Source organism: Aquarana catesbeiana, linkage group LG01 (assembly GCF_042186555.1).
Source record: "Aquarana catesbeiana isolate 2022-GZ linkage group LG01, ASM4218655v1, whole genome shotgun sequence".
Lineage (NCBI taxonomy): Eukaryota > Metazoa > Chordata > Amphibia > Anura > Ranidae > Aquarana > Aquarana catesbeiana.
Genome location: NC_133324.1, coordinates 720,565,410 through 720,584,130, shown reverse-complemented (window position 1 = coordinate 720,584,130; position 18,721 = coordinate 720,565,410). Strand labels below are relative to the sequence as shown.

Here is an 18,721-nt window from a genome sequence, read left to right as displayed (position 1 = left end):
GTTGCATCGACCCTAATAATCATAGATAAGCGTAAAGTCCAAAAACATACCCCAGATCTTGACCTGTAGTATATATCACCACAGATTCAAAAGCTATTAAGCCAGGAGAGGAAGGACAGACCGGTAATGTCAATCCAAGAGTGTTTCTGAAAGTAGTAAGACCTCCCTAAAGGATATCCAATCTAGGTGATCTGGAAGCATAAAGCATAGAAATAAGGAGAACTCTATAAGTTCATAAGCAGATAATGATCCTAATGTATAAAGCAGTAAGGCGTCTTCTCAACAAAGGCAGAACTGCTTATCCTATGCTGTCAGTTCTCAGCATGATCTGCAGTACGCCGTGAGCAAGTGTTGATAATGAGGAGCAGGTTATATAAATACAACTATCCTTGATAGCGGCGGACCTGCGATTGGTTCGCCAAACTAAGTGGAAGGAGGGACATGCCGGGATTGGGTCGATGCCCCCCCGAGTACAGCGGCGAGCGGCGTCATCTCCCGGACAAGCCTCCAGCTGGAAGGGAGAGCGACGTTCAACGAGGGCGTTCATGGGTGTGTCCAGGCCACAACGCTCCGTACTGAATGGAGCAATCGTGACGTAGGCCATGCCGTCCTGCGCCGGAGTCTCGCGGCGCAGAACTGGCATGTCCGTCGGCATGGCAACCATGCAAACAGACTGCCAGAAAGAAGGGGGGCCGAATGTGCCCATTGGGCGCAAAGCGGCCGAGTAGAGAGTAGTGCAGCCCTAGAAGGAATGAAAATAGAAAAGTAGAGGGGAGGTAGGAATTCCCACTCAGATCCTCCGGAGGAAAAACCCTTCAGAAAAGGTCTGAATGAATGAGTACTATTGAGGCCTGAAGGTTTCGTCACATTTAAGCAAAATATCCACCTCTGTTCAGCCTGCATCAGTGACTTGTTGGTATCCCCCCTTGTAAAAAAAACAAGGAAAGAACTGCGCTATACCATGATGAATATATGAGTGCATAAATATCAATTAGTGCATATCAAAGTTCATGGAATAAGAAATCCAGGAAATCTTTTGAGAAAGTACCAACAAACAAGGAGTAAAAACTATACTGGAACATATAGATTATGAAATCATAAGTGCCTAAAATCAATTAGTGCATATTAAAGTTCATATAGTGTAAAATCCAAGAGATCTTCTATGAAAATAAGGAAAGTCCCAAAGAAAGTTCCCTTGATAACTCTCATTGAAAGCTGGCGTGAGAAAACTTGAAATAAACACCGCTCACAGTGATCCTCCACCACATAAAATACACGCTTACCAAAAAGCAAGCAAATCAAGCTTGTATGCGGACCCAGATCCAAATGTCCGGCTAATGATGAGGCTACTCTTTGTGCAGCGTGACTGCGGAAGTGCGATGGATAAGTGCACCAACCAGAAATGTGCTAAAGATAAGTTACAGCACAGATAGTCCTCTTTAAGTGGCGTCTGCCCAGCGTGGTTATCCTGTGAAGAAAGATCCATCCAGAAGAGAGAAAGTGGGGGGGTCCCGTCCAGCAGGATTTCTATGGGAGCTGAAACCGAGGCTTGGCTCCGATCAGCTTGGAAACACAGGCAGCCGGCGCGATGACGTCACTATTGGTGGTCATAATGTTATGGCTGATCAGTGTACAGTACATACACAGAACAAGGCCGTGTTATGGCTGATCAGTGTACAGTACATACACAGCACAAGGCCATTTTCACACCACCAGACGGTTCTCCGGGCTGCAGTTCCTCGAGAGGAACTGCAGCCAAAATCAGTGTGTGTTTCAGGGGGGCCATGTATGCTCACATTATATCTGCGAGAGCGGTTTTCCAAATCTTCAATTTTAGTATAGGCCTCCTCCAGCCTATCCCGGAGGTCAGTAATCATATTGGAATTCTGATTGACCTTTTTAATAGTGCTGTCCACCTTTGTTTCTATTAGCTCAAATCTCTCTCCTATGTTGTGAATGTCTGTCTTTCTTGAGATCAGTGGTGATCATAGTGCAGGCTTTGGAAAGCTCTTGCTGTAGCATGGTGGAAAAGCGTGCAATTAATACTGCATCTCTAGAATAGTGTGCCGGCTGAGGCGCAGTGATGTCAGGGCTGGACTGAATATGGCCTCTGTCATTTCAGCCATATTTCTATCCATGGAGGATACAGGGGAATTAACAGGCTCCTGCATGTCTCTATATGTGTCCGGGGATGGGGGCTGTGATAGGGACTAACCCTGCTGGTCAGCTTCCATGTCCCCGGATGATTGTGAGGAGAACGGATCTCTGATTTGGTCAGGCTGGCTCCGCTTGTCCTCCATTTGCAGGGTTTTGTCTGCCCTGGATGCTGTGCTGCCTTGTGTTTCTGGTCGTCCCGGCGCCATCTTGGATTGCGATCTGTGTCCGGGGGAGGGCCCTGCTCCTCCGTTTGATTTGGGCTGCTTATACTGTCCCCTTTTAGGCTGGCCTTGTGTCCTCCGGTTCATTACCGTCCCGGGGTGGTCGCCGTACTGTTCCCGGTGCGTTGTCCCTGCTGCCTGCGCTGTATATTGCTCTATTGGGTCAGAGCGTGCGGTGCCCGTTTAGAGCACGTCTGCCTCCGGGATCCCGCGCATGCGCTCTAAGCAAGTGGTTAATAATTCATTATTTTTACTCTGTATTCAAAGGGCTGCTTTTAAAAAAAAAATTTTAAAGGGTCAATTTTATTTAGATTTTCAACGAAAATGTACATCCACATTTCTCCATACTAATTACATAAATGTCATAAGCTTAACTTTCACTCTGCATATCTCATGTACATTGTATGTGCATAATCATTTGAGTTTGCTACTTCTGAGCAATAAAATTAATCCATCACAATTTGTTTCAAGAGGTGTCCATCCCCTGAAGTGTATTTCAGCCATCCTGCCCATACTTTATCAAATTTCTTGGAGCTGCATAAGTCAGTTTATACATTGGGATTGTGTGGTTAACGAGGTCTATCCAGTTTTATAGAGATGGAGGGACCGGGTCCCTCCATCTGAGAGCCACCGCTTTCTTGGCATAACAGAAGAGTATTTTCAGTAATCTTCTGTGATGTGGATATTCTTTCCTCTTCCAAATCGCCCAATAGGCATCTGGCCGGGGAATAAATATTGGGAAGAACCAAGGCATCTTCCAGGTAATTAAGGATTGCCTTCCAGAATCTAGCTATCATAGGACACATCTATAGCATTCCAGTGAATCCAGTCTTCCCATTTTATGTAACCGCTGTAGTGTGTAATATATTCTGTTTAGGTAGTTTAAATTGCAATAGGTTGTCCCTGGCTGAAATCATCGATGGCAACATTGTATCCAAGGCTTCAGTCCAAGATTCCTCCGTGATGGAGGGGATGTATATCTTCCACTGTGCAGACACCCTGTTCATCCTAGCGGAGGAGGACGTCAATAAGCGCCACTTCCCCTCTACCATATTGTGCGTTTACTGCATGACGCAGTTGTAGGTACCTGAAAAAGAATGTATTTGGTATCTTATATTCTATCCGCAGGTCTGTAAACCTTCTGAAGATTCTGTCTCTGAATAATTGATGTGCATATTTGATCCCATATGCCGCACAACACGCCCCGTCTTGGCTCTTATAGATTTCCCCCAGCTGAGAGTTGTGCCACAAGGGAGCATTTGGGGAGATGGACAGGCTGGTTCCACCCATTCTAGCGTTGCACATGTGAAATATCTTATATGATAATTTCAGTATATCTGCACCTCGTGCCAGTTATGGGCCATTTCTGTATAGAATATTAGTGCCTCATATGAGTGTACCTGGGCTGCCTGAGTGGCCACAGATGCAATATCCATTTTTGGGAAGCCCCACCAGTGCACATGCGTTAACTGGGCTGCTAGATAGTAGCACTGTAGATCTGGTAGTGCCAGGCCCCCAGCTCGTATAGGCATGTACAATGTGTATAACAACACTCTAACTGGTTTGGCTCCCCAAAGGAAGGACTTAAGTGTCTTGTTGATTTCTGTAAACATTTTCTTAGGGACGTATACTGACCCGTGCCAAAGCAAGTATAGAAACCTGGGGAGGTAAATCATTTTGTAAATGTTAATTCTTCCCAGGAGGTTGAGGGGCAGCTTATTCCATGTCCGGAGATCCTCCTTCAGTCTTCAGAGGAGATTATTACTGATATATTTGTTTAATGGCAGCTGAATCTCAACCCCCCATGTAGCGAAATTGAGAAACCATCCAATTACCTTGAAGCCAGAATATACTCCAAACCCTGAGATCCTATCTAGCACCCTCCCCAAGGAGTCCCCCGCTTCTACTAAGTAGAGGAGCATGTCATCGGCATACAGTGATGTTTTCTCCTCCCTGTTGTTGACGCTGCATCCCCTAATTCCCTCATCTACCCTCAGGATTGCTGGCAGTGGTTCACTCTGAGCCGTGCCACTGGTTTAGTGTAGAGTAGATCCAACCAGGCCATAAATCTGGGACCAAATCCAAGCCGCCCAAGGACCGCTAATAGATATGGCCACTCAATTGAGTCAAATGCTTTATGCGTATCTAATGATACTACTACTCGGGTGTCTGGATTGGGCCCTTCAGATTGTAAGATGGTGAAGAGGTGCAGTAGATTTATGGCCATTGACCTACCAGTTATAAAACCTGTCTGGTCTGAGTGAATAATGGAAGTTATCACATTGTTTAGTCTTATGGCTAATATTTTGGCTAGTATTTTAGCATCAACATTGATTAACAATATTGGTCTATATGATTCACATAGCTCATGGTCCTTGTGCGGCTTAGGTATCAGCACAATAATTGCCTCTCTCAGGAACTCAGGAAGGGTACCTTGATCCAGGGCCCCCTTATACATCTCTAGCAGCCTAAGTGCCAAACTGTCTGCATAAGTGCCATACCACTCAACCAGATAACCATCCAATCCTGGTGCCTTATTTGGGCTGAGTGTACGCATTGCAAATATGATTTCCTCAACATTTATCGGAAGGTCTAGCTCCTTTGCTGCCTCTTCAGACAGTTCCAGGAGAGGGATGGGGGCCAGGTACTCACGAACCGTTTCTGCCCCATAATCCACTCTGGAAGAGTATAAATCAGAGTCAAACTGTACAAACGCGTTGGCAATGTCCAGTTGTGTAGTACATAATTTCTGTTGATTGGCAAATATGCATGGATTAGAGGCTGGAGCCTGCTGTGAGTGGGCTAGGTAGGCCAACAACCTATTATTTTTATTGCCAAATTCAAATACGCGTTGTGCTTGATTACATACTTTTTTTTCTGAGTTTTTTTCTACCAGGACTAGGTCTAATCGGCGAACACCCTCCCTCCAGGTTTTATATTTATTAGGGTTAGGGTTTTGAATGTAATCCACCTCAACGTCAGTGGCTACCCTTTCTGAGTCCTTCACCTTCCATTCCCATCTGCTCTAAGCTGTTTAATAATTCCAGAGATAGAACCTCTAAGTGTAACCTTGAAAGCATCCCATGTAACCCCTATTGGGACTTCATCTTTGTGTTCCAACCAAAAGTTCTGTATAGACGTCTTTGTGGATCTCTCAAAGCATTCCTCCTGGAGCCACAAAGGGCTCAGCCTCCACAGGGCATACCCTCTTGGCCTCTCCATATCAAAAGTGACCATCAAAGGGGTGTGGTCCGAGATGGCACGGGGGAGGTATTGGGCCTCCACTATTCTTGGTAACAGTTCTCTAGGCACAAAACACATGTCTGGCCTGGAAAGGGTGTTGAACGTGGTGGAATGACAGGAGTATGCCCTGGCGTCTGGATTCTTCCACCTCCAAGCCTCTACTGGGTCATATGGTTTTACACACGGTGCCATAGGGGAGCTATTTTTTGGTGTCATGCCGAATCTATCCATTCCTAGTGATAGCACCACGTTCAAATCCCCCGCCAAGATGATGGGTCCCTCTGCAACCTGGAGGACCCCCTTCATCATTGTCTCCCACACCTCCACCGAAAACGGGAGTGGGATATATAATGCCACAAATGCATATGGTCTATTGTCAATCAACAAGACCAGGATGACAAATCTGCCAAAGGGGTCAGTCTTGACCGTCTTGGTATGGCACATAAGGGATTTGGACACCAACACACCCCTAGTATAGTTTGAGTACGTGGAATGAAATGCTCTCCCCACAAATGCCCTATGAAGGGCTAGTGTCTTGCATCCTACCAGGTGAGATTCCTGGAGGAAGATGAGACACGGGTTACATTTTTGTATATATTTAAACGCTAAGGCTTGTTTAATCCTGGAATTGAGGCCTCTCACATTCCACGAGATCAAATTAAGGGTCTGCATAGCTAATGTTAGGTATATTCAGAGTTATAGGATCCTGTAATTGATAATGGAGACCATTCAAAAGGCCACTTGGTTGGGGGCTGAACACCTCACTCCACCCCCCCGGTCCCATAAGTCCCAGGGAGGGGTATAAGTACAAGCCTCGAAACATTCAGTGAAAGCAGTGCAATGCATACATAAGTAAACATAATAATGAGAACTGCAAAGAAAACTAATAGATATAACATTAGTAACTTTGATCCAGAACTGAGGATCTCAACCTCCCGCCCCGCCACCCTTACGTAGCCCCAAACATCCCACAAGCCTTCTCCCTAAACGATAGATCAGCAAATAGTTACCCTAGAGGGGGCCATTTCGCCCAGCCAGAACGGGAGATCAAGGGTGGGTATGTGTTTTTCAATAGAGCAGTGTGTGAACCGCGTTGATCGTAGAAGGATTCTGAGCCCGACAGTCAAGTATAATGAAAGTGCGTATATTCCATGGCCTGCTTATCGTATCCAATTACCTGGAGGGGCCCCTCCATGTCTCAGTTGGTGTCGTTTGTCCAGCAAGATGTAGGATTACATTATTTGGGTCCTAAGGATTCAATCCAGTGGTTGGCTTCTTTGGGAGAGGTGAAAAATTGCATTTTGCCCCCATGTACCACCCGCAGCCTGGCCGGGTAGAGCATGCTGTAAGGTAGACTGTGTTCCCTCAGACGTTGCTTCACGCTTTGAAAAGCTGCTCTTTGCTTCTGTGTCGAAGCCGAAAAATCCGGGAAGATGATGATGCGGTTATTATTGAACATAATTTCAGGCATATTGCAGGCTCTGCGTAGGTTTCTTTATCTCTAAAATAGAGAAAGCGAGCCAGCATGGGTCTGGGGTATCTACCTGTGGGGCCCTGAGGGGGACTCTATGGGCCCTCTCTATAGCAAACAGATGGGAAAAGCAATCTGTGCCAAAGGTTTGCTTTAGCCATGTTAATAGGAATTCCTCTGGGTGTTTACCTTCTGAACCTTTTGGGAATCCCAAGAAGCGGAGGTTATTCCTCCTAAGCTGGTCTTCCGATGTCTCCGAGTTTGGCTTCCTGGGACTTCTAGTCCGCTGCTGCATCTCTCACCTGCGCCAACAGCGGATTAAGCTCATCCTCCACTGTGTTGATACGCTGTTTTGCATTGGTGACCCTATTTCTGATTTTATGGACATCATCTTTCAGAATGGCAAAGTCTACACGTATAGTCTCTATCTGTGTAGAGAGTGCCGCATGACAGCTTTTAATGGTGTCTATTATTCGGCCCAGCATGCGTTCTACCTGTGTACCGAAGCCTCCTTCTCCCGACTCCGACGGGGGAGAGGGCAGGGGATTCGCCAGAGGATCTGGCCAGTCCATGTCCCCCTCGGTGCACAGGTGTCCATTCAGCGCTGTGGAGCTGTGCCTTGCCTCAGCCCTCTGGGCGCCATCTTGGCTCGCCTCATGTGCGAAGCGGGCCAGCCACCGACCCTTGGGCCTTATGTATTCACCATGGTCATGTGCCCGGAGTGTTCCTACAGCGATGCCGTGGAAAGAGTAACAAAATTTCAAGCCTGGGGCTTCTCAAGATGATTCTAGGATCACAGCGCGGTCCGTAGCTCTAAGGAAAGATTCCTCACATACCGGAAGTCGGACACGTCCACGGGCTGCTTTTTTTTATTTTGAACTTGTGGCCAGCAGCAGAGTACTAGAAGCTCCTCCTGCTTATTTTTCCCTGCAGACAAGTTGGGAAAGAGCTGAGTCATGTGACAGTTGTATATTGAGTAGGGAAAGTGTACTTGGATGTGTTTTTTTTTTAATTTAAAATAATTCTACTTGGATGTTTTTTTTTTTTCTTATTTTAAAATAATTACAGTGCCGTCATCCACATACAGAAACAGAAGGAACAATGCAAATTAAACTGTGTGTTTAGTATCACTTTAACATTCCCTCGTAGCAGGGCTTTCCTAGCTAGCTTCATCCCTGCTGTTTGAACCCCCCTTCACTAACAATTCTTGACCTGGTGTTGATTTTTTTACTTCATTGTCCCCACACAAGCCTTACTCGCCTCCCGTTGGTTTTCTGTCCGTTTTATCTTCTCTGTCCTTCTTTCACCTGTTCTTCGCTGTATGCTCCATTGTTATGCTTTTGTCCTTCTGCATCTGCTCCATGTTTAGCTTGTCTTGTTTACTGATCTCCTCGACATTTGTGCCTACTTGAGAGCAGGAGGATCTGGTGGGTTTGAAGAAAAAAAAAATTCTGGCTGCTTTTTGAGGGTTATATGGGACAGATGTTGCAGAAATTCCTAATGCCCCGTACACACGAGCGAAAATTCCGCCAGCAAAAGTCCGATGAGAGCTTTTGGTCGGAAATTGCGACCGTGTGTATGCTCCATCGGACTTTTGCTAGCAGAATTCCAGCAGATGAGAGCAGATTCTCTATTTCTCGTTTGGAAAAAGTTCCTAATCTCAAAATGCGTTCCTCTGTATGCAATTCGGATGCACAAAAAATCACGCATGCTCGGAAGCATTGAACTTTTCTCAGCTTGTAGTGTTGTACGTCACCGCGTTCTTGACTGTTGAAAGTTCAGATAATTTTTGTGTGACCATGTGTATGCAAGCCAAGCTTGAGCGGAATTCCGTTGGAAAAACCATCCAAGATTTTTCCGATGGAAATTCTGCTTGTGTGTGCGGGGAATAACTGCAATAGCAGTAGTGACACCATACAATACATGTCAGATTTTGGTATACTTTGTTAATTCCTCCTCTACTTACACAAACGTGATGCTCATTTATAACCCAGTGCTGGTATCAGTAGATAATCAAATGTCCCCTTTTGATTTACACATTCTTTTTCTGTTTATAAATCATAAAATGCTAAAATGGATTTCTGTGTGATTGCTGTGCCATCGGGTATATCACTGTTTGAATAGTTAGGCAGGGGAGGGGGCTAGACCAAATGCCTCTTCAGAAACCAGTCACTTGTATATTAGAATTTCCTGGGTTCCAGGGCTTCTGGGGTGCAAGGTTACTAGGCCCGTGAGCCTACACACTATTAGGCGCCTGCTTTCACACTGAGGATTTTTTCAAGCGCTTTTGTGTTATAAAAAAAAAAAGCCTGAAAAGCTCAAGAAAAATACTTCCCTTAAAATCTATGAATGTGTTCACACTGCAGCATTTTTGGAGCATGTTTGGGAACCACATCAAAAAGCCCTTGCTAAGTGTTTTTGGTGCAGTTTTTAAGTTGCACGTACTTTAGAAAACACATCGCTTCATTAGCACATAGGCGTTTTACTGGCAGTTTTGAAGCGAACCAGTGTGAAAGTGCCCTAAAATGTCTGAATAGGGTTTAGGAATTTAAGCATTGGACCAGGTTCCCTTTAAGTTACTAGAGCAGGGATTGAAACTCTGTAGCTTAGTGAAACTATATTATCTCTTGATTTATTGCCATAACATACTGACATATACACACCCCTGTTAAAATGTCAGGTTTCTGTGATGTAAAAAAATGAGACAAAGATAAATAATTTCAGAACTTTTTCCACCTTTTTAGTGTGACCTATAAAACTGTACAACTCAGTTGAACAACAAACTGAAATCCTTTAGGTGGAGGGAAGTAAAAATAAAAAAAAATAAAATTTAATATGTTTGCATAAGTGTGCACAAACTAATACTTTGTTGAAGCACCTTTTTTTGTTTTTTTTACAGCACTCAGTGTTTTGGGTATGAGTCTATCAGCATGGCACATCTTGACTTGCAATATTTGCCCATTCTTCTTTGAAAAAACACTCCAAATCTGTCAGATTGCGAGGGCATTTCCTGTTCACAGCCCTCTTCAGATCAGCTCACAGATTTTCAATCTGATTCAGGTCTGGGCTCTGGCTGGGCCTTTCCAAAACTTTAATCTCCTTCTGATGAAGTCATTCCTTTGTTTGGATGTATGCTTTGAATCGTTGTCGTGCTGAAAGATGAAGTTCCTCTTCATGTTCAGGTTTTTTTTAGCAGAAGCCTGAAGGTTTTGTGCCAATATTGACTGGTATTTGAACTGTTCATAATTCCCTCTACCTTGACTAAGGCCCCTGTTTCAGCTGAAGAAAAACAGCCCCAAAGCATGAAGCTGCCACCACCATGCTTCACTGTGGGTATGGTGTTCTTTTGGTGATGTGCAGTGTTGCTTTTGCGTCAAACATATCTTGGAATTATGACCAAAAAGTTCAAACTTGGTTTCATCAGACCAGAACACATTTTCCCACATGCTTTTGGGAGAATTTAGATGTGTTTTGGCAAAATTTAGCTTTGCTTGGATATCTTTCTTAAGAAAAGGCTTCCGTCTTGTCACTGTACTCCATAGCCCAGACATATGGAGAATACTGGAGATCGTTGTCACGTGTACTGCACAGCCAGTACTTGCCAGATATTCCTGCAGCTCCTTTAAGGTTGCTGTAGCCCTCTTGGCAGCCTCCCTGACCAGTTTTATTCTTGTCTTTTCATAAATTTTGGAGGGACGTCCAGTTCTTGGTAAAGTCACTGTTGTGCCGTATTTTCTCCACTTGATGATGACTGTCTTCACTGTGTTCCGTGGTGTATCTAATGCCTTGGAAATTCTTTTGTACCCTTCTCCTGACTGATGCCTTTTAACAATGAGATCCCTCTGATGCTTTGGAAGCTCTCTGCGGACCATGGCTTTTGCAACTAAGAAAATGTCAGGAAAGACCTACTAGAAAAGCTGAACTTTATTTGGGGTTAATCAGAGGCGCTTTAAATGACTCCTATATAACAGGAATTTGAATGTGAATGCTTAATTCTGAACATGGCTACATCCCCAATTATAAGAGGGTGGGCACACTTATGCAACCGCATTATTTTAGTTTTTTATTTTTACTATCCCCCCCCCTAAAATATATAGTTGTACAGTTTTTAGGTCACTTTAAGGGTGGGAAAAGTTCTGACATGATTTATCTCTGTCTCATTTTTTTCACTTTACCAAAACCTGACATTTTAACAGGGGTTTGAAGACTTTTTATATCCACTGTATTACCAGCCTATCTGTCTTTTGGTTTCTTTACTGTCTTCAGGATAATTTGTGCGAAAAGCACAATACATCACATCACTCTTGTTGGAAAAAGTTCATGTTTATATGATTCTTTTTTGTATTTCCTTCTTCCTGGGGGGGTCTTACATAGAGGATCTATAAAGAAAAGCTGCAACTGATTATTTTTATTTTTTTTAAAGTGCTTGTAAAGGCAGAAGGTTTTTTATCCTAATGCATTCTATGCATTAAGGTAGAAAACCTTCTGCAAGCAGCTTCCTCACATTTTTCCTGCCGTTCTTGAGCTAAAATTTAACCAAGGAAAGATGGGCGAAGTACCACTTTGCACAAATCCAACTGGCTGTCGAGTAGGAATATCTGAATGTCTCTTCTATTTTATTAATCTAATTTCAATGCAAATTCATGCAAATCCAAATTGTAAACAATCTTCTCAGTGTTTTTTTATTTGCTTTGCAGTTGAAGAGATAAAATGGAAAGTCTTGAATTTAACCAGCAAACTCCCATTGCCGTTTATGAATATCTACATGTTTCTGCCTCATTTGTTGGGACACGAAGATGGTTTGCAGCCAAATGTGCTTTATGGACATGGGAGAACAGGAGGTGAGGCAATTAATGGCAACATTTCTTTGCTTTTTTTATTTGTTAATTTATAATTTTAGTTATTAAAAACTTTTTCCCAACAAATAAATATATGCCATAAAATACATCTCTATAATGAAACAGACCACATCCAAAATGAGCACCAAAAAAAAAAAATCAAATCCCAACTTGCCATATTTAACCCCTTAGCGCCGACCGTACGCACATATGCGGCCTTGGCTTGAAGGGGTCATACCAGGGTGATGCCTGCAGCTCGGCTGTTATCCTAAAGGAGCGGGAGGGGATGTCTCTCCCCCCCCCCCCCCCCTCTTATGCCACTCTTTCCAGGCGACCCAATCCGCGATCCGGCACTCACGCCAGTTAGGCTGAGACTGGAAAAAAGCTGGAAAACTGCTTCATTCCAGTCTCCTGTGTGAAAACACGGAAGCGACATCACAACGTCACTACCGGTTTACTCAGCTGCCCATGGCGCCGATTTAAAAAAAATTACAGTATTCAGAATTGCTGTTTTTGAAGTGCAAAGTGCAAAGGAGGGATTTGTGGTCTCTCCATAAAGAGTACCTGTCACCAGGGTGGATTTGATTTAAATCAAGTCGCTTTAAATCGCTAGTAAAAAGACTTGATTTAAATCAACTCTATTTAAATCATAATTTGTAAAGAGCAACGGTCATCTCTGTCCCGCAGCAGATTCTCCTCTGACCCGCTGTGGACTCACTGACAGTCCCATTCACTCCTATTCACTTTAATGGGATGGCTGGTGATGTGGCAGTGACGCAATAAAGTGAGGGACATGACGGCAACAGGAGAGTGGATGCCCGCTAGCCGGCGCTGCCTTAATGAATCTGAAATTACAGGTCCTCTTTAATTGTAAGGACTTATTCTTGCTGGTAATTAGAATATTTAATATTTGCAAACAAAAGTAAGGTTTCCGATTTTAAAATAAGCCGCTGTCAGGTTAGTAAAACCGTGACATCAGAACCGATTCAGTCATACAGTTTGTAGTGTACATAGATTTGCAAAACAATGGTATAAAGGAATATGCCTAAACTTTGGTTTATCTCATGGTTACTGTGAAATTGTGTGGATGAATCAATGCAGCGCATGCTATCTCAGCTTGCAGAGCTTGCATTCATTGAATGGGTCTACCAAAAATGTAAATATTGCAGAATATACAGCCTCATGCTACGTAACTAAATTATTAATGTATCTTAAATAGAAAACTTTTTTTTTTTTTTTTAAATCATTGATTTATATCCACCCTGCCTGTCACCACCTATTGCTGTCACAAGGTATGTTTACATGATCAGATTTTTTTTTTTTTTAAGCGTCCCCGTCCCCGCAAGCTCGTGCAACAAAGAAACGGCATGCATAAGTCACGCCCGCATATGTAAATTGTGTTCAAATCGCACATGTGAGGTATCGCTGCGATCGTTGGAGCGAGAGCAATAATTCTAGCAAAAGACCTCCTCTGTAACTGTAACCTGGTGACCGTTTTTAAAGCGTTGTCTGTGGAGATTTTTAGGTACATAGTTTGTCACCATTTCACAAGTGTGCGCAATTTCAAAGCCTGACATGTATCTATTTACTCGGCGTAACATCTTTCACATTATACTAAAAAATTGGGCTAACTTTACTGTTGAGTTTTTTTTTATTTTTTTTGAAAAAAGTGTCTTTTCTCCCCAAAAAATTGCGTTTGAAATACCGCTACGCAAATACTGTGTGACCAAAATTATTGCAATGATCACCATTTTATTCTCTAGGGTCTCTGCTAAAAAAATATATATAATGTTTGGAGGTTCTAAGTAATTTTCTAGCAAAAAATACGCATTTTAACTTGTAAGCAACAAATGTCAGAGATAGGCCCAGACCAATTTTCAGCTTTCAGCGCTCTCACACTTTGAATGACGATTACTCAGTCATGCAACACTGTACCCAAATGAAATTTGTTTCCTTTTTTTCACACAAATAGAGCTTTCTTTTGGTGGTATTTAATCACTGGTGTGTTTTTTATTTTTTGTGCTATAAATTAAAAAATACTGTTTTTCTTTGTTTCAGTCATAAATTAACAAATTAGCAATTTTTCTAAATACATTTTGGCCAAAATTTATACGGCTACATATCTTTGGTAAAAATAACCCTATGTCAGTGGGTCTCAACCTGGGGGTCGGGACCCCCTCAGGGGTCGAATGATGATTTGCCAGGGGTCACCGAATCCTGGATTGTTCCTGAAGCCCGCACCGATATCCCAGTCTTTTTGCTGCCGCCCAGCAGGGCTGTCCCTAGAGCCTGTGGCCGCCCAGCAGGGCTGTCCCAGAGACACAGTGAGTAACACTACCTGTGATTATAGTTGCCATTAAAAGTCCCCACTACAGTTCTCAGATCAGCAGATGACCTTCATCAAGAGCACCTAAGTTGGCTGATCAGAACTCCCTCCCAGCATTGCCACTCATCCCATTCCCCCCACCCCCACCAAGGGTACAAATACCCCCCAAATGACCCCTTTTTGAAAAGTAGACAGTCCAAGGTATTTAGTAAGAGGCATGGTGAGTTTTTTGAAGTTGTAATTTTTTCCCCACAGTTTTGGGGAAAATGAAGATTTTTCTTTTTTGTTTTTTTACAAAATTGTCATATTTACATGTTCTCTCACACAGCTTATGCATACTTGCAACTACACCCCAAAACACATTCTGCTACTCCTCCTGAGTATGGCGATACCACGTGTGAGACTTATTCACAGCCTGGCCACATACAGAGGCTCAACATGCAGGGAGCACCATTAGGTGCTCTAGGGACATAAATTACACACATAATTTCATGACGACCTATCACTTTTGAAGGCCCTGGAGCACCAGGACAATGGAAACGCCCACAAAATGACCCCATTTTGGAAATCAAACAACCCAACGTATAATCTATGAGGCATAATGAGTCTTTTGAACGATTCTTTTTTTGCAGAAGTTTTTGGAAAATGTGGGAAAAAAAAGGAAAACACTCAGTTGTGCAGTACAGCCACAGCCTGTCATTGATGTGTACAAGTGGCTGTATGCAAATACTTGTTACTCCTGGATACAGAGATACTCAATTTCATGGCACGCAGCTCTCTACATAAGCCCTCAAGTCATTATTATGAATATTTACTGTTTATATAGCCCTTTACTAAGTATACACAGGCCACACCTGATACAATTTGCCAGTATTTGCAATTCACAATCTAGTCCTACACCCTTTTCTTAAAGCTAGACTCCAACTTACTTTTCACTAGAACTGAATGGAATGATTAAACCCAGCATAGATCATACCTCTGTACCATGTTGTTCTGGTGTCTGCAGATCTTCTGCTATTCTGGGTTTTAGTTGTGGCTTTGTACCATGTGACAGTCTGTATAGTCTGATGTAGACAGAATGCCTTTCATAGCCACTTCCTGCTCCATCTTTGGCCTAGAACACACCCCTCTGTAGTCTCAGACTCTGCAAATGATGTAACTTCCTTCATAGCTCTGATGGTGGGTGTAATGGAATACATCCTAATTAGCATTCAGTCACACCTACAGGAAGGGTCCAAACCTCCCAAGTCCCCCCTCACAGATCACAGCGTCATTCAAAATCGCATGATACACGTCTTCATACACAGCCTGTACTCATGGCTAGCTGTGCTGGTGCTGGGAGAAATGAATAGATGGCCCCGTTACACACAACACCACATGAAAGTCAAATGACTTCCAGCGACACTATCACACAGAAAATGCGTGCTTTTTCTTGAAAATTGCCCTGCGTTCAGAAATGCGCAGATGTGAACGAACAGTAACACAAACATGACATGCATTTCCACAGGTTTTTGAAATGCACAGCAAAGTACAAGTTTTCTGTGCAGGTTGCCACTCGTTTGGAAATGCGCAGATGCAAACAAATGGTAATGCAAGCGCATTGCTGCACATTTTCTAAGCGCACGGAAAAGCAAACATTTTCTTGCAGGTTGCTATGCATTCGGAAACGCACAGATGCAAATTAATGGTAACGCAATCGTGACATTTGTTTTCTTGTAGATTGCCGTGCATTTGAAAATGTGCAGATATGAACAAATGCGTGACGTGCGTTGCCGTTTTCTAAACACCTGACAAACCACGTTTTCTTTGCTGGTTGCTGTGCGTTTGGAAATGTATAAATTAGAATACAGCCTAAATGGTAACACTAAAGTGACACATTGCTGCGCATTTTTAAAACGCATGGCAAAGGGTTATTGCAGGTTGCCATGCGCTCAAACATGCAGATGCAAACAAATGGTAATGCAAGTGAGCTGCATATTGCCACGCATATTTGAAATGCTTACCAAAGCGTGTGTTTTCTTGTGAGTTGCTGTGCATTTTTAAATTGCGCCGTAAAGTGTGCATTTTTGTTCCCACACATGCATTGCTAAGTGTGTTTAAAACGCACAACAAAGTGCGTGTTTTATTTGCTGGTTGCATTCAGAAACATGACATACATTGCTGTGCATTTTCAAAACACCGCAAAGCATACATTTTTTTTATTTCGGGTTGCCGTGTGTTTGGAAACAGGCAGATGCGAACGAATGGTAACGCAAATGTGATTTTATTTTCAAAAAACACGGCAAAGCGTGCGTTTTCTTGCAGGTTGCCATGCGCTCGGAAATGTGCAGATGAGAATGTAGCCTAAATGGTAATGAAAGTGCGACGTGCATTGCCCGTACATTGCCCCGCATTTTAGAAACGCACATCAAAGCGTGTGTTGCCATGCGTTCAGAAACACGCAGATCCGAACACAGCCTAAATGACACAGTGAGAGAGACACTTGTTTGGTGGCTGTAGCCATGCGTTTTCTGTGTGGGTTGCATGTATGAGTGCCCTCTTAGCAAGTGGCAGTGGGGGGAGAGCAATATCAGGGCTGCTCTCTGTAAAACCAAAATCCTGTAGACGACAGCAGCACTCTGACAGATAGCACTGACGACAGAGTTGTGGTCTCTGCCAAGGTCAGGCGTAGCAGACCCCGCTCTTCTGTTGTTGAGGTGCAAGAACCGCAGGGCTCTCATATGGAGCAGAGAGCCAGTAATAGTGCCACTCATCCTTCTGGTGAACTGGCAAGCACCAGCGGCCTAGTACACCCTGGTCGTAGTCAAACCAGCACTGCGGTATCATGTGGTGATGTGGCGAGTACAATAAGTGCTGTTCAAGCTGGTGAGGTGGCTAGCACAACTAGTGTCCCGCAGCCACCAAGAAGAAGAACAATTATGTTATTTTTATTGTTTTCTTTTTTTTTTTTTTTTTCAACTAGATCAGTGACTTATAGCGAGACTGGGAGATTGCAGCGGACAAATTGGACACTGACACTTTTGACCCTTTTTTTTGGGGGGGGGGACCAGTGACACTAATACAGTGATCAGTGCTAAAAAATATGTGCTGTCATTGTGCTAATGACACTGGCAGAAAAGGGGTTACCATCAGGGACAATCGAGTTAATTGTGTTCCTAGGGGGTGCTTTCTAACTGGGGGGGGGGATGTGCTTTAACTGTAAGAAGACAGAGATCCATGTTTCTGCTTAGCAGAAACAAGATCTGTCTTCTCCGGTCACAGAATGGCGATCTGCCGTTCTGTCTGCCTCGGGAACGATCGGTGGGTCCCGGCAGACATCGGGAGCAGGTCGTCGGCTTGCGTCCGCGCCCTAGACCCTAAGGGCAAAAAATCACGTACAGGTACATGATTTCGCGCTAAAGGGCCGCCCTGCTGCAGTATATGTGGGGTGGTCCTTCAGCGGTTAAACACTGATCTTGATGAGTGCTTACTGTCACTTTAAGGGTTTGTTTACACTGGGGGGGTTTGCATCTCTGCTCTCTTAGATTTATGGGAGTTACTGAGAGCAGCGGGAGCTGCTCGTGCTGAGGTCAGTCCAAATCCTGAGAGGAAGGAGCAGGGGTCGGAGCCATTCCGCACTGTCTGTCAATGTACGCACACAGCTCAACTCTGGAGCACATGTGCATAAGTGCCCTCATCGTAAGCAGCTTGCTATGGGGACACTTGCAGAAGAGGAGGAGCTGAGAGCACCAGCAGGGGACCCCAGAAGAGGAAGTTTGGTTTTCTCTGTGCAGTACCATTGCACAGAACAGATAAGTATAACATGTTTATTTTAATTTAAAAAATGTAGCTTTACAATTGCTTTAATGGTACTTTAAAGGCTTAAGCATGCTTGCCACAAACTTCACGCAAGCCTGCTGTATACACTGCTCTCATACAAACTAAAGCCCATGTTAACAATGCCTAAGGCCTTTAAGCACATTTTAATCTGTTTGTTCTTACAATACCATCAGTTAATGTGTATGTGCCACAAAAGGGTCCAAAAGACAGCGTTTGTATTGTACTGAAATAGTTTAAGTAATATATCATGCCAGTAAACATACATATAAAGGCATGAATTGTGTATACAATACTACACTCAGAAAATACAAGGTGCCTGCTATTACTTATACTAATCAGAAATCTGTTCATATTTAGGAAAAGCCTCCTTATTGGCTGCTAAGGTGATTTGACATGTGGATGGCAGAAGTGAAAAAAGTCAAGCCCTTGGTAACTAAAGATGGCCATACCTCCATCCACGCTATACAGCACAGATGGACAAATCTCCTGCTTGGCTTATTGTATTTGACAGCCAGCCCCACTGGCAGCCTCCATTTCTCTCAGTGCAGCTCTCTTTATTTATCAGGGTTTATGTTGAAATTGTAAATGGCCGACAAGTCTCTGGAGGATATATTCTTTTGGAAGGCTACTAACCTGAGTTAATTGC

The 18,721-nt window shown here is 43.6% G+C and overlaps 1 protein-coding gene across 1 annotated transcript in view; it reads left to right on the top strand.

Moving 5' to 3' along the window:
• MGAT4D (MGAT4 family member D) overlaps positions 1-18,721 on the top strand; it is a 242,233-nt gene that overhangs the window by 82,919 nt on the left and 140,593 nt on the right. Inside the window, exon 4 of the mRNA XM_073604110.1 lies at positions 11,790-11,933. Coding sequence (XP_073460211.1) covers positions 11,790-11,933 — 144 coding nt within the window. The remainder of the gene's footprint in view (positions 1-11,789; positions 11,934-18,721) is intronic.